Consider the following 15684-nt stretch of genomic DNA (forward strand, 5'->3'; position numbering starts at 1 on the left):
TATAGCCATAATCACAGATCCAACTGCTATGACCATATGGAGTCCGATTATGCGCATATATTGACACCAGGGATCTCCTTCTGGGCAATGGGCATAAAAGGGACATGGACAGATACAGATATATCCATATATGGGCATAAAGGGGACATAGATGAACGAAAGCAGTAGTTTGTAGCTCCCAGAAGCAATTTTTAGAGGTACAATGTTTCGACCCATGTGGGTCTTCGTCAGTAATACAGGTATAAGGATATATAGGCTAGTATACAGGGATATAGTAGTAGTAGTAGTAGTAGTAGTATAGGGATATATAGTGTATCTCTCAAGGTACAGTATATGTATTATAATGTTTACTGTATAACAAGTAGGTATCACAGTGTTTGGAACTAGAAGGAAAGCCTGCAAGCCAAGGCCTGCCTTAAAGTCCTGATTCAGCACAACTCTCAGACAGATAGTCAAGTCAAATAGGGGTAAGGTTAACACATGGCATTCAGCAAACACACTTCAAACAGATACGTGCGCCCTGACCACTGACCAGATGTTGCCTCTCAGAGACCTGCTATCCACTTGGCCCCTCCGCAGCACCACCAAAGTGTAGAACCTGTGTCAGAACACTTGATGGCTATTATTGCATTACTATCTGATTGTTTGACATGGTTAATGTACCACAGGTTAATTACTGTACACTGTGTCCATTTGAACAGCAACATCCATTTTACACCAGTAAGGGCGAAAAGCGGCCTCGCCCTAAATGGTGAGATCTCGTGCACGCATCCGCCTGGGTGACGGCAGATTGCTGCGCGAGCGCTGGCGCTTTGGCATGAGGGGTCAGATCTAGCCTGCCGCAACCAGACTTCATCTGCCTGCACTGCATATTGCCCCCAGGGAGATTATGATGTCACGTGATGTCATGAGGAATGACCATAATGGAGACATGATGTCACAAGGCGTGACCATATATGTAGACGTGATGTCACGAAGCATGGGAGATACAGGTTTTCATAGTAAATGCAACCTACGGACGCAATTGCGCGCCTAGTATACAATCCATTTCTAATGCTATGTTTACATGTCTCTAACCTTGCCATGCCATTGTGTTGTGTTAATAACTTGTGAATAAACACAACAGACAGAAGACCAAGCTGAGTGAGCTCCCGGCTAACAACACACATACGTGTGTATCATGCAAAGCTAAAGGTCCCTCAATGTAAAAAAATAAATCACACTCGTTTTTGAAGTGAGAATGTGATGTGACAATAAAGTCACAAATAAATTCTGATTCAATTCTGAGTGGCTGCCACATGACATCACGGGGGGCACACACAAAGCCACGTGTTGGAGCGGCTAGCACTGTTCAAAAAAGAAAGAAAATAAAACATGCCAGGATTACATAAAGTACATAAAGAGAGGCTATGAATGAATCTATTTCAGCATTTGTTTGGTAACATGGATATAAACAAAAGTAGAGTTGGCCTGGCTGGCCCGTTTTGTACCAGCGACAGCCGACAGGTACAAGCTGCAATCACAAAGAGATCTCAACAGGAGAACTCAAGCAGGCATCACTGTCATTGTGTCTCTTTCTATACGCACCACTTACAGCAGCCATAAGAGAGGGTCATTGTTCAATCTGCCAGGGCATTTCAATAGGATCATGTGAAGAGGGGAAAAAGGAATGGCTAGAGAATGCATTGCCACACTACAGAAAATGCCATTTGAATAAACACCTGCCCCGGATACTCTTTTAATCCCCCTCCCCCCAGCACAACAAACCCAAATCCTCATTCAAAAACAGGCTTGCCCTTTAGAGAAAGCAGGCGTAAAAACTCACAGAGGCATGCAGAGAGTGGTGAGGGAGACGGGGAAGAGCAGAACTCTCTAATGGCTTTTCAAATCCATCACAGTTCTAAACCCTTCAGGCAGGAGGGGAGCAATGAAACCCATCCTGACCGGTCTCCAGACTGCTGGATTACTCCCGGCATACAAAGTCTTGTTCCTCCCTCTGCCCATAACTGACTGATAGAAAACCCTGCTCTGGCACACGAAGGGAAAAAATACTGGCTTCGGGGCCACTTGTCTCTGAAGAAAAGAAGCATTTATGGCATCCATGCAACTACGTCGTTTCCAAGGGCTTGGAGAACCGCACTGAGAGACGAGTTGCATTGGTAGTAAAAAGCTCTGGGAGTGAGGAATTTACAATGCTGGGCTGGCACAAACCCTAGTTTGCACTACTGTCTTCCACGAAAGAAGACAATAATAGCGTTAATCGAGGAGACTTGAAAATGAATCTAGCTCCTACAGTACATACCGTCTGTGAACAAAATAAATTCAGGGGGCTGGAATCCGTGTCTAACCACATAATGACATTCTCTTGCTCATAATTCCATGTTTTGAGCCATCTAACGTCTTGACTAAATAATCCTTTACTTTCATGCATCGTTTCCAAGACAGAACAGTCAGTCTGTTTGACCCATCTAATTCTGGCTTTGATACGTAATGCTATTCCACTACAGACAAGGCATGTTTTATACTGAAGACTGGGGGAAAGTTTGAACACTGCCACTGGGGAAAAGTTTGAATGACAAAATATAACAATGCTGCAGTCATGACTTCTTAACTATGCATAGAATGCTGGAAGAATACCTCTCTTACCACCACCGGTGACATCCAGACAATTCAATGTCAAAGAGTGCCAAAGCTAACCATATTACATTAACAAATAGGTGAAGACAGTGGTCAATGGGTTTTTTCTGGTGTGGTTTGTGTTTGTGTAACTACCTGTAAGGAATCGACATATGCCAATGAACAAATTGCTTGAAACTTGTACAATATAAAACCCCAACACAAATAGCTCAGTAGAATTACCCTGTTGTCTCTTGGCAGCAGATATATTTGTGGCATTCACTAGTTGCCTGTGGGGTGCTGCTCTGAAATAACCTGCAGCTATTTATTTATAGACCTGTGTGAGCTCAAAATATTTGATTCAAAATGTTATACTGCCTAGGTACACATCAAAGGGGAAACTGGGGTACAGACCACAAAAAGGGGATTATTTCTCTCTATGTATAAAATAGGCTGATTTGTGGTCAAAAAAATCCACCACAGGCAGTAGTAGTAGTAGTGGGTCCAGTATACGTAAACAAACTGGGGTAAAGATACTAGCATTGAATGTGATTAAACTCAAGCCTTTCTTCCTGTCAATATGCATTGCAAATCCACTAATCCTCCAATAACATTGTAAAATACCATATATTCTCAAATTATGCTATTATATTTATACACAGCAGTTAATTATCTATAAATATGCCTCTTTGTAGGCCTACAGTTAAGTGTAGCCTACTACATGACAGAGATGTGGAAATTGGAAACTTCCAACAAAAAGAGCCAGATGTAACTGTCCGATGAAACGTGGCTAATAATATGTATCAATGATATTAATGTGAAGAAACAACCAACCGCAAATTACAATATATATTACAAAGAATAAACCTTTCTCCTATAATGAGTTTGCAGTGTTGGGGAGTATTAAGCTACATGTAGCTGAGCTATGTAGCTGAGCTACATTTTGCTGTAGCTTGTGGTATTTTAGCTACATTCATATTTGTGTACCTCGTCAAGTAGCTCAGCTACCTTTTGGGTCATTTTTTGTAGCTTAGCTACTCAAGTTACAAGCTACAATTTTGGGCAATAACATGAAAGAAATATATTAATTTTGACCATTGGTTGCTGTGTTAATTCTTGTACTAGAACCCCCTTTGAAAAATCAAGGACTGTTCCTTTTTCTGATTGCTTTGAGGGCATATCAGCACTTGACAGCTGCCTCTAATTGGCCTCTGATTGGCCCTGGTATCACAGGGTGGGAGGGGTCTCCCAGGGGGGAGCAGGGGTCTCCTAGAGGGGAGGAGGGGTCTCCCAGAGGGGAGCAGGGGGAGGAGGGGTCTCCCAGAGGGGAGCAGGGTGGGGGGGTCTCCCAGAGGGGAGCAGGGGGAGGAGGGGTCTCCCAGAGGGGAGCAGGGGGAGGAGGGGTCTCCCAGAGGGGAGCAGGGTGGGTGGGTCTCCCAGAGGGGAGCAGGGTGGGAGGGGTCTCCCAGAGGGGAGCAGGGTGGGGGGGTCTCCCAGAGGGGAGCAGGGTGGGGGGGTCTCCCAGAGGGGAGCAGGGTGAGGAGGGGTCTCCCAGAGGGGAGCAGGGTGGGGGGGTCTCCCAGAGGGGAGCAGGGTGAGGAGGGGTCTCCCAGAGGGGAGCAGGGTGGGGGGGTCTCCCAGAGGGGAGCAGGGTGGGGGGTCTCCCAGAGGGGAGCAGGGTGGGGGGGTCTCCCAGAGGGGAGCAGGGTGAGGAGGGGTCTCCCAGAGGGGAGCAGGGTGGGGGGGTCTCCCAGAGGGGAGCAGGGTGAGGAGGGGTCTCCCAGAGGGGAGCAGGGTGGGGGGGTCTCCCAGAGGGGAGCAGGGGGAGGAGGGGTCTCCCAGAGGGGAGCAGGGTGGGAGGGGAATCCCAGAGGGGAGCAGGGTGGGAGGGGAATCCCAGAGGGGAGCAGGGTGGGGGGGTATCCCAGAGGGGAGCAGGATGAGGAGGGGTCTCCCAGAGGGGAGCAGGGTGGGAGGGGAATCCCAGAGGGGAGCAGGGTGGGGGGGTATCCCAGAGGGGAGCAGGATGAGGAGGGGTCTCCCAGAGGGGAGCAGGGTGGGGGGGTCTCCCAGAGGGGAGCAGGGGGAGGAGGGGTCTCCCAGAGGGGAGCAGGGTGGGAGGGGAATCCCAGAGGGGAGCAGGGGGAGGAGGGGTCTCCCCGAGGGGAGCAGGGTGGGAGGGGTCTCCCAGAGGGGAGGAGGGGTCTCCCAGAGGGGAGGAGGGGTCTCCCGCATGTACATTCTCAATTTAACGCTGAAAAATAAAAAGTAGCTGAGCTACTTTGAGCTACTTTTTCCATGTAGCTGTAGCTTTACAAGCTACATCTCTCCAGGGGTAGCTATGTAGCTTGATCAAGCTACTGCCATGGTGAGCTACTTGTAGCTTTACAAGCTACGCTTTCAAAGTAACTTGCCCAACACTGTGAGTTTGACAGAACATAAATGCAACGCTGGGCTGGCACTGTCGGAGTGTTAGAACGTACACTCTTTTTAGGAACCCGTGGTGAGCATTGCATTGTTCCAGTGGCGATTGGCCAGCAGAGCATCCGGTGGATGGTTGGATGGTTCATCTTTATCCACACCACAGACAACTATCCAGTGGGGCTGATGATGACGACAGCGGTTGCATCAAGGAATAATATAGTATATAAATAACTATTCAAAAACAACATATCTGGGCAACTTTACCTTTTTCCAGTCTGAATTAACTGGTCTATGTGACTGTCAACACCTAACGCAAACCACGACTGTGGAAAATATCACTTCAAAAATGTATAGTAGCCTATATAAATTAAAATGTACTTTGTTGGTCTATGTAGTATATATGTGTAAAAAAGACGTGACCTCAGGCAATATGGTGAGTACCAAAATGCGAGGGCACAAACTGGGTTGTGGAAAAGTTAACTTTCCAGACGTAAGACGTTACATGGGTACATATAAGCATATTAAACACAGAGTTAACGTACGTGTTGTAATAACGTTACAACGTTGTAATTCAATCACAGCAGCCTCGCTTCGACAGTAGCACAATCGAATGTGCGACGCACATCAAAATCATGCTGAAGTAACATACATACTTAACTTACCGACAGTTTACTCCAAAAAAATCCCAAACTAATGTAACGCTGCAAACAAAATGACAAAAACCCACAGCTGCGTTGTTTCATACACTTCTCCAACTTTTACAAGCATACCCACGAGCCGTCCACATCCCTACGCCATGTCCAAGCGAACTGTACTGACACAGGGAAGTTGGGATTGGAAAGTTGAAACGTCATCACTGGAACATCCCGCCCTGCTCCCGACTGCACTGCTTTGGGAAAACCAGAGCCATAGAAGTTACGACATTGAGGGGGCAGAAAACTGAGCGCTCGTTCATGCAGCCTGGAGAGTGACGAGCTGGAGTTTGTAGTTTGAAATATTGTTTTCAACGAGTGCGGCGCAAATATCACCAATGTTAGTTAGGCATGTGTGCAACTAGCTCTGGTCTATAGCCTTACTGTTCCTTCGATTCTGCCCTGCAGTAGAATCGAAGGAGCAGTAAGGCTATGGACCAGAGCTACGTGACAACTGTTTTAAAGTATTGCACAGTGACTGACAACTAAAGTCCCTGTAATGTTTATGTTGTTCTATTACTAAAGATCATTAGTTATCATCTAATATTACTTTAAGATCATTAAAGCTGGGCTGTTGCCTGAGTCCAATTTTGATGAATTGAAAATGGTGGGCCCCATTGTAAACAAGTGTAAAGCTTTGTGGTGGTGTCGTCCACTCACAGTTAACACTTAACAGTTGTTGTATTGAGTATGAAATGTACTGTAATTCTGCAAACTGTTAATAAATCATGACAATCAATCAATGCATTCTGCCAACTTCTGGTCCAGGACTTTGTTACTGTTCGCTCTTCACTAGCAGCAAAGAGAGCAGTCTATAGAGAAGAACCGCCATTGGACTGGCCCCATGAAGTGAACGGAGTTGTCGTAACTATGTCTTACTCTTACTCTATGGCTCTGGCCTGGGGAAAAAGTCTGCACTCTGCATCCCATAGCCCGAACAGATGATCGCAGTGTAATCGGCTCCATACGCTCGTAGCTCTGGTCCACGGCAGCAAAGGCTATGGACCAGAGTTAGCTCACTCGTAGTAACTCTATGCTCGCTGGTTGGCAAACTGGCCCTGCAGGGCACAGACTTGTAGGGGGCAATTTAGACGTCACCAGGCTTTCCACCTCAGTGAGCTCCAGACTCCCGAGCCATTTTTACTCCACCGAGTCGGCGTTTGATTGATTGATTGAAATATTTATTAACAGTTTGTAGAATTTACAGTACATTTTAAGCACAAACTCAATACAAAGACTGTCAACTGTGAGTGGACGACCCAATTAAGCATTACACTTGTTTACAACAGGGTCCACATTGTTCAATTCATCAATTCATCAATTCAATTCATCGTGAGGTCGGCGGAACGAGGGTGTTTTAAGGCGAGCATTCCGGATACCTTTGACTTTGTTACAAAGTAATGAAATTATAGGCTACTATTAGCAACAACAACACTGGCAACTGTATTCGTTTTTATTCCCATGTATAATATTTCAGAAGGAAACAGGCAGCCATCTATATAACATGTATTCATGTAATTTGTAAACCACCTTTAACAAACAAACAAAAACATACACAAATAAAACTAGCTAGCGGTCGCCTGACAACTAACTTTACTAGCCAATCACATCCCATTCACCCTTTGGGCCATGGGATTTAAACTACGGGAGTGCGGCATCCTCTTTGTGAACGAGCCCTTTGGTATCCTTTCTTTAGTGTCTGGGAAGGGAAGTGCACGACATCAAGTGGTCTGTATGAGTTCTAACACCTACAATCTCTACAGACTTGCCAGTTGCCACCATTTATTATTGATTGAATGATTGATTTGTATATGATTATTTCACGGTATGCTGTGGTTCATAGCTCTAATGCCGTGCAATGGCATTAGAGCTATGGACCAGAGCTAGCAAAATGGGTACATTTCAAACGAAAGTACAAAAACGGCTGAGGATAGAACCAGAAAAAGCACAAAGACTTGTTTACATATTGGGTCCACCATTTTCAATTCATCAGAACACTTCTATGAAGAAAAAAAAGGTGAAAAGGGGGGACTTTGACTGTTTTTTACAGGCCCAGTTTCAAATTGCAACCGCTAGCCTCTTTGAGAGCGGTTTTGAAAGAGTATAGAAAGTGCTTTACAGAGCAACACAGAAAAAAGAAAAGCAAGGGCATAAATCAACATTAAAATAATGTAAAAACAGTGAAAAAGTCAAAACAGTGGGGACATGAATAACATAGATTATAAAAATCACACCCGTGTGAACTGTGAAGTGAGGGGCGCTCTTATTATCATATGTCAACATACAAGTAGGCTACTGTAGAAGTAAAAGTACTGAAAATGTCAACTGTCAACTCATCATACATAGCCTACATCATCTCATTCTCAATCAATGGCATATTTCCCACCCAATCACGCCGGCCAATCACAATTTGCGTCCTCACTTTTGTCTTCAATGTTTGTGTTTACACAAACACTGCATAGGAAAAAACTAAAAGCAAGAGTGAAAAAATAGGTCTTGAGTATAGAGGCTGCCTGTAATGTACCAGTATTAATTACATCAAGTACTGTACAATTTAAGGTATTTTTTGTATTTCCAGTTTCAGTACTTTTACTTCTACAGTAGCCTACTCAACTACATCTCAGCGATAAATATTATTTTACTCCACCACAATTATTGGAAAACTTTAGTTGCATGTTACTTTGTACATTTTGATTAGCCCTATATATATATTATATAGAGACCTACATTGAACTAAATAACTATAGGCCTACATTTCGGCCATTTGAAAACAGCCGATGTACAAGCTCACAATGCGTTGCGATGTAACGCATTGTGAGCTTGTCGATCTAATATTTTCAAACGATTTTTATACATTTTGAAAAGTTGTGAAATGGGACATTCGGCATAATAAGAAGCATGAAGTACATTTTGATGCTTTTGTACATTTTTAATGCCAGACTTTTACTTACTTTTTTAAATACAAAGTTAATACCCCATTGCACATAAAAACGACTCCAGGGTGTCCAATTGTGGCACTCCATCTTTAAGTTGCCACACTAGCATTTAACAGATTGTACCTGTATCACCGGCGTAGGGTCCATTGGGCCACCGGGGCCGTGGCCCAGACTGTTTAGAGCTGGCCCAGTCTAACTTTGAAAAGACGGGAGCGAAAACACAAGAAAAACAACAAGAGATAGCTAACATTGGCAGCCCTTCACCCCCTGTGCATGCAAATTACTGTTAGTAGCCAACCACAGCAAGCTGCCTTTTATTTGTTTTAAATTGTCCCCACTCCCCAGCAATACGGCAAAACCACTCACCTATGCCGGAGTTGCGCTGACCGGCATAGGTGGAGTTGGAGTAGTGACAAATAAACCATCTCTTGATTCTTGGGCTTGCTGGCTAATCTATTCAAATCATTCAAATCTATATATATGAATAGATTTGTCTGGAGTCTGGACCCACGGAATCAGCAACTAAATTGTATTTTGTTTGTATTTGTGCCGTCACTGCCGTGGGTCATATTATCAATCTCTACCTGTAACATTTGGGAACTTTAGCTCTTGTGCTTTCTGAGACCCATATAGGCCTACTTTCATGGAGAAGAAAGAATAATATAACAGATGATACATTACACTAGGGCAGCTTTGCTGCTTGCATGGAGCCCTAACAAGAGAGACAAATGCAATTTTACAATTTCATAAAATTATGGTTTATTACTTAGGATGACAGTGTATAAATACACTTAGACACAGAAAAATGGGTTGATTTTTCGTGCTGGTGACTGGGTTGGAAAAATAGCACCATAACTGGTACATTAAAGAATACATAAAAGGACCAATGCTGTACAGCAATGGTTCTCAAAGTGGCGTTACGAATCATTTTGGTTCCATTTGTATACTCAAAAGGTCATGTATTAAAGGTCATGTTACTGTAGCATAATACAATGGTTAATTCCCAAACCTTTTAGCTCAAGACACAAAATGTTTGCCCTAAAAAGCCTCAACGTGGTGTGAAAACATTTTTTCTAATTTAGTGAATTTCTTTGATTATTTTCTATTTTATAAATGAAATTCTTTTTGAAAAATGTTTGGATAAATGTATGCATTTTTGTGGAAATCTATGGAGCCCCGAGGGGACATAATATGGGTATATATTTTTCAGGGGTATTTTATTTATCAAGGGTCACTTTATTTAATATGACATAGTGTGGGTATATAACTTTCAGGGGTACCACGTGTGCCCTCGGGGGCTCCGTAGACATCTTTAGATTTTTTATTTATTAATGACAACATTAGGAAGCAAAGAATAAAGGAATATTCACAAAAATCGTTCCACAACTGACAAATGGGTCCCGGTGGCCTAATCATGTATACCAATGTGGGGGGGGGGGGGTCCTTGAAATTACAGTACTACCAACCAATCACTGTCTGTCTTACAGTACTACCAACCAATCACTGTCTGTCTTACAGTACTACCAACCAATCACTGTCTGTCTTTCAGTACTACCAACCAATCAAACTCGAACACCCAACAGAAACAAATCAAATCAAATCAAATCAAAGTTTATTTATATAGCACATTTTCAACGACCAAGGTCGAACCAAAGTGCTGGTAAAAAAAAAACAGAAAAAAAGGAGCAGAAGAAAACATATTAAAGCAGAAGAAAATAATTAACGAAAGGCGTAAACCAAAACAGATCACAACAAGAATGAAACAAAACAGCAGCTCTTGCTTTTCCATACAGATTTTGTAGACTGTGCCAAAGTCTAGGAGTGAGTAAACCTTTCACTGGATCACAAACCATGACACACTTTGTTATGGAAACCGCTGACAGGTTGATTCTTGACAGTTTCAGTCCAAACGTATCTGGCATAATCACTCGGAAAATATCAGAATTCAGCTTACGCTTGTGTCCCTATAAAGCAGGGTCCCTCTTCAGTGGCCTCTCTACCTTCACAGTGTTGGGGTCACATTCCAGCATCTCCCTGATCCATTCATCATCCAAAGCTCCCTCGATGAACTCCTCTAAGCTGATGACAGCTGGACACAAGGCATCGAAAGGAAGGCAATTTACAATAACAAATCAGGCCTTTAGCAGATGGTCTTTTGCAGAGCAATTTACAAAGTGCATCAGAATAAAATGGTTTGAACTGTAGATATGTATAGGGGTGACAATATGTTGCTGCCAAGAAAACCAGTAAGTACCACCAAGATAGCAGAAGAATAGAATTCTGCATTATGAGTAAAGTAAGTTTATTTTTATGCAAACTATTTTATACTTTTACTGAAGTAACATTTTTAATGCACAACTTTTACTTAGTTTGTATGTACTGAGAAATGCTATTACTGTAATACTTCCTCACCATTATTGTCTTTATCCAACCTCATAAATATCCTGTTGGTGCACTCTTCAGCTGTAAGTGGGTTGAACTTGGTAAACGCAGCAGCCACGGTCATCTTATACACAGCCTGCAAGCAAAATGAGATCAAGTTTTACTATAAGATATGCAAAAAGCCATATAAGTAGGCCTACGTTGGACAGTTGTTTTGAATCTCAAAATGGCACTGAAATAGGGCTGCTATAGTTCATCAATCTAATCAGTTAAATCAATTATAATTACATCATATATATGTTCAATCGCTATTTGCTTCTGCTTTTCTCACTTCAGCTTCACGTGCAAGGGAATTGCATTGTTAATGTATCCGTTTTTGTACAAATGACTGTTGATTTATTTTATAGCATAAATAACAGTACTTCTTCCACCAGTAAATGGTAAAAAGGTTAATAGTTTGTATTGAGACCTGCTTTATACTGTAACACTATGCTGTTGGTGCACTCTTCAATTCTAATATCAGTTTGCAGTAAATGTAGAAATAATGTAGAAATACTCAGGTTACAAGCAAAAGTCTTTTGTACATTTGTAAACTGTGAGCCTACCAACCTTCATGATCTCCAGCATTTCCTCCCGGGTGATGGCTCCATCGCTGTCTTTGTCATATAGCTTGAATGACCAACGCAGCTTCTCCACAGAGGAGCCTTCAATCAGCATGCTGATGGCCATGACATACTCCCTGAAATCAACCACCCCATCCTGGAGACAACCACCTTCATTAATACTTGATTTATTTGCATATTGTTGATTTTTTTTTTTTGTTGTTGCTGCTGGCTTAATTTCAGTTTTATAATGATTTCAGTATGTCATGGGTATTGTGCTGTAAAGGGTGTGGTCAAATAACTGTGTTTTTGATAAACATTAAAATAGTCCAAGCATATACACGGTTTACCCCATTATTGTCCAGTGTGCGGAATATCTGCTCTGCATACTCAGCTGACTCATTGCCCACTGTCCCATTGCAGAAATGCCTTCGGAACTCATGCATAGTGATCAGTCCACTTGGACATTCATTAATAAACTTCCTACGACAGAAAGAGACCAGAGAACAACAGACACAGGATCATGGCCCAAATAACAGAACATATTTATCTATAAATAAGCTTTCTTCTTGAAGAGCAAATTGTGTACCTGAGGTCCAGATGAGAAATTAAATGCATTTTAACCTGAAGGGAATTGAGGTCATCCTTTAACTTGACCTTTAGAGATTAGCTTACGCCGTTGTTTATGCCGTGGTGGCGGAGTGCCAAAATAATTAGGCTTACCCACTTTGTAATCTTGCTTAGACTGTTTACTCAATGAATGCTCCATCCATTGTTTTAGCTCATTTCTAGTAATGAAAAGTTATGTACATCATTATATGGATGTAATAAGCAAATATTCTATACATTATTTGTTTAAAATGCCCTAATAGTAATTAAAACAGTTGCATGTCTGGTCCATGTGGTAAATTAAAAGACATTCACCAATATATTTCTAACAGCTACAGAGCTAGAAACCACTTAAGGACCATAATATTGTTTCTGGATCTTCTTGCTCCATTCTCTAGTAAATTCTAACCTTCAAAATGCAATACATCTGTTGCACTCAAGCAATTGTGCATGTAGTAGAACTGCATTAGCTATAAAACCCTGGTAATAACAGGGCTTTCACTTAAGTCTCCTGAAAAAAAGAAAAGAAAAGGAACAAAATGTTGAATTCGAAAGAAAAAATAACTTACCTAAACCATTCATAAAGTTTTGTGACATATGATTCCTCTCTCCTGCAAGGCAGAGTTGCTGATTGCCCCATTTCTTTACTAAATAATGGCTCTGCACTTGCTGCTGACTTTATATACTACACACACAACAAATCCCAGCTTATGCTACACTTTCTTAATTACACTTACCCATGTCACATTTGACAAATTAATGAAACCTAATCTGCTTGTGGGGAATAAACAGGATGGGTATATGAGTTGAAATAACAGAAATTACTGTATTTTGTATCGATTGAATACTTTATTAATCATAAATGTAAAGGTGGTACAGTCATACATTAAGGCTAAAAGGATAACACAAAAATTCCTGGGGACTTGTTTCTATTGTGGTCCTATGTATTCAATGAATCAATATAGCATAACACAATAATACATGTCATCAACAAATACAAAAGGGTTAACCTTAACCCTCATAAAGCAGGTGGGTTCATGATTGCTGTCTACATCTGCTTGAAAGAATAAACACACACGTCACACGCATATGGGCACACACACACACACACACACACACACACACACACACACACGTACGTGCTGCATGTACCTTAATAAAAAACATTTCATTCAGAAAACAAAACATCTTGTTTTCTATTTCAAATGGGAAGGAGAAATGGACTTGATTGAGTTCAATCAAAGTTCTCAGAGCATCCATGGCCTACGTCTCTCCATATATGGGCATAAAAGGGACCGACGTGTACAACGGGTAACAACTGGTATAGTGTCGCAGTCCCGCCCCCTTTCAGATCAACGAGGGCACCAGGTAATAATTTGACGTTTGAAAAAGTATTTATTTTAAGACATTTAAGCCTCTTGACAAATCATGACTATAAACACATTTTTTGGGGCCCGACAAATAATTAGAAAGAAGAAAGGGGCAGGATATAACACTTTTTTTGTTTTTCTTTATTATTTATTCGGTACCCAAAAACACAAGTTTATCGTCATGATTTGTCAACTAGGCTAAAATGCCTTTAAATAAATACTTTCGCTTACGTCTATGGGGAAAATGAATGGGGAATTATTTCCTGGTGCCCTCCGTCGTTCTGAAAGGGGGAGGGACCAATCTATTGCATAATTTAGTAGGGCATGCATTACCAACTTGTTTTGTTTCCGACTTGCATAATTTCTGAGTAGTATTATAAAATAGCAGCGAAAACCAATGAATATTGTTGATAGGATATCATGAATAATCATGAATCCCTAATGTATACCTACAGTATATAGTCTATATAATTTCCTTTGAATGCATGTTTTTATCTGCTGATGCTTATCAGCTGATCTACAGCTCACCATTTATGAATTCAGGAGATTGATTGCCCAATGTACATTTCTGGCCAGTTTTAGGACTGATTGAAAAGTGTTAAGGATCTCCATTTGTGATTGGCAATTATTTTGGACTCAAGAAACCAGACAATCTAGATTTCTTAAAGTGTAGCAAAATTATCTCAATAAGGAGAGTTGCTGCACCAGGGACTCCTATACGGCCTGTGGTCGGCGGCTAATTATGTTATTATCTATGTAATACGGTGTTTTGTTATTAAAAGAGCAAATTTTTAATATAGCCAAGCAGCCTGTATCAGTTCTACATGTCTAACATTTGTAACAAACCAAACTACTTCGGTTGAGAATTCAGAAGCTGCTTCTGTAGACATAAGTGGGGCATGTATGCATTAGGAGGCACAGCTCTAAATGTTAGGTTAACCAATATGGCCGCGTTGACGTATCGCTCCAGCAGCAGCCAATGCCGTACTATTTACATGTACTGTATTTATCTATGGTCCTCCCGATAAGAGGCTCCTCAGTCCTCACCGACATGTGAGCCAGTAGGGGCAGCAGTGACAGTACTACACACTATGTGAGGGGATTTTGGGGAAATCAAGAATTGGCAAAACTAAATTAGGGGGGAGGGTGGATATTTGATGATTTTAAAGAAAGAAAAGCAAGTGTGTATATGTCTGCCTTTGTTTGTGATACACCAGCATGTGAAGGAATAATGGGTTTAATAATAGTATAGACCAGAGAAAACAAAGTTCAAGAAGAGCCATTTAATGCACAAAACAAGGCAATCATCTGCCACAGTAAGGGCGACCATCGCTGAATGGGTAGAGGCCGTCTGGCCCAATTATGCAGCAGGTCGATGGTTCGCGCCCTGGTCCGTTTAAAAATGCCTGTGAGCAAGACACTCCCGGTCCACTGTATTAATAGCGCTCACTGCTCCTAAACTTTAGAATGGGTAAATGCAGAGGAAATTGTGAAAATGTAGAGTGAGAAAATACACCACAGGAGTGGGCCTTTTTCCTTATACATTAATTTTATCTTGCTATTGTTGAGCACTTTGTACGGTTTTGAAAAGTGCTTTATAAATAACATTTTATTATTCTAGTTAGGACAGTAGCTAAATTAAATTCTTGTTAGCTTGCATTATGGGGTTTTTCCCACATTGTTTTATTCCACATAGGTATTTTTGACAAGTAAACTAGTGTCCGTTGCTTTGGGTCATAATAGTATTCATACACCAAAATGCCATAACGGTCTGATGAAGTCCTTTGATGATCTATGGTAGCAGTTCATCATTACACTGGATTATCACCACTTTCTCTGCACTTGGTATCACAGTTTCCATTGGATTTGATGCACTGTTGTGTGCTTTAGCAGCCACCAAGGAAGTTAGGAGGAATTGTCATGGGGTCATAATCTCTGAAAAATATGCATAATGTATACTGGAGCTGGAGCTTTGATAGTGGAAGGTGACTGGAAGATAAGCACGTTTCAACTCTCCCACTATATGCAGGCTGATGATATTTACGACAACACC

General features: G+C 41.8%; 2 protein-coding genes across 7 annotated transcripts in view; both read right to left on the reverse strand.

Moving 5' to 3' along the window:
• ppfibp1b (PPFIA binding protein 1b) overlaps window positions 1-5849 on the reverse strand; it is a 32826-nt gene extending 26977 nt beyond the window's left edge. For 4 of the 6 annotated variants that reach the window (XM_083763772.1, XM_083763770.1, XM_083763771.1 and 1 more), the window contains exon 1: window positions 5703-5849. The gene's annotated coding sequence lies outside the window, so the exon portion shown is untranslated. Of the gene's footprint in view, window positions 1-532; window positions 599-5693 lie in introns of all 6 variants that reach the window. The other 2 variants (XM_083763768.1, XM_083763769.1) reach the window with 2 other exon arrangements.
• Window positions 5850-10632: 4783 nt separating this feature from the next.
• Window positions 10633-12901, reverse strand: LOC310857011 (guanylyl cyclase inhibitory protein; the record flags this gene model as incomplete). The annotated part of the gene is made up of 5 exons (XM_083762604.1): window positions 10633-10757; window positions 11081-11186; window positions 11660-11809; window positions 12003-12135; window positions 12831-12901. The coding sequence occupies 5 exons, from the start codon at window positions 12899-12901 to the stop codon at window positions 10633-10635; spliced, it is 585 nt and encodes a 194-aa protein (XP_083618730.1).
• Between the last annotated feature and the right edge of the window lie 2783 nt (window positions 12902-15684).

The sequence above is a fragment of the Protomyctophum parallelum genome (genome assembly GCF_964188405.1).
Source record: "Protomyctophum parallelum genome assembly, chromosome: 4".
Classification (NCBI taxonomy): domain Eukaryota; kingdom Metazoa; phylum Chordata; class Actinopteri; order Myctophiformes; family Myctophidae; genus Protomyctophum; species Protomyctophum parallelum.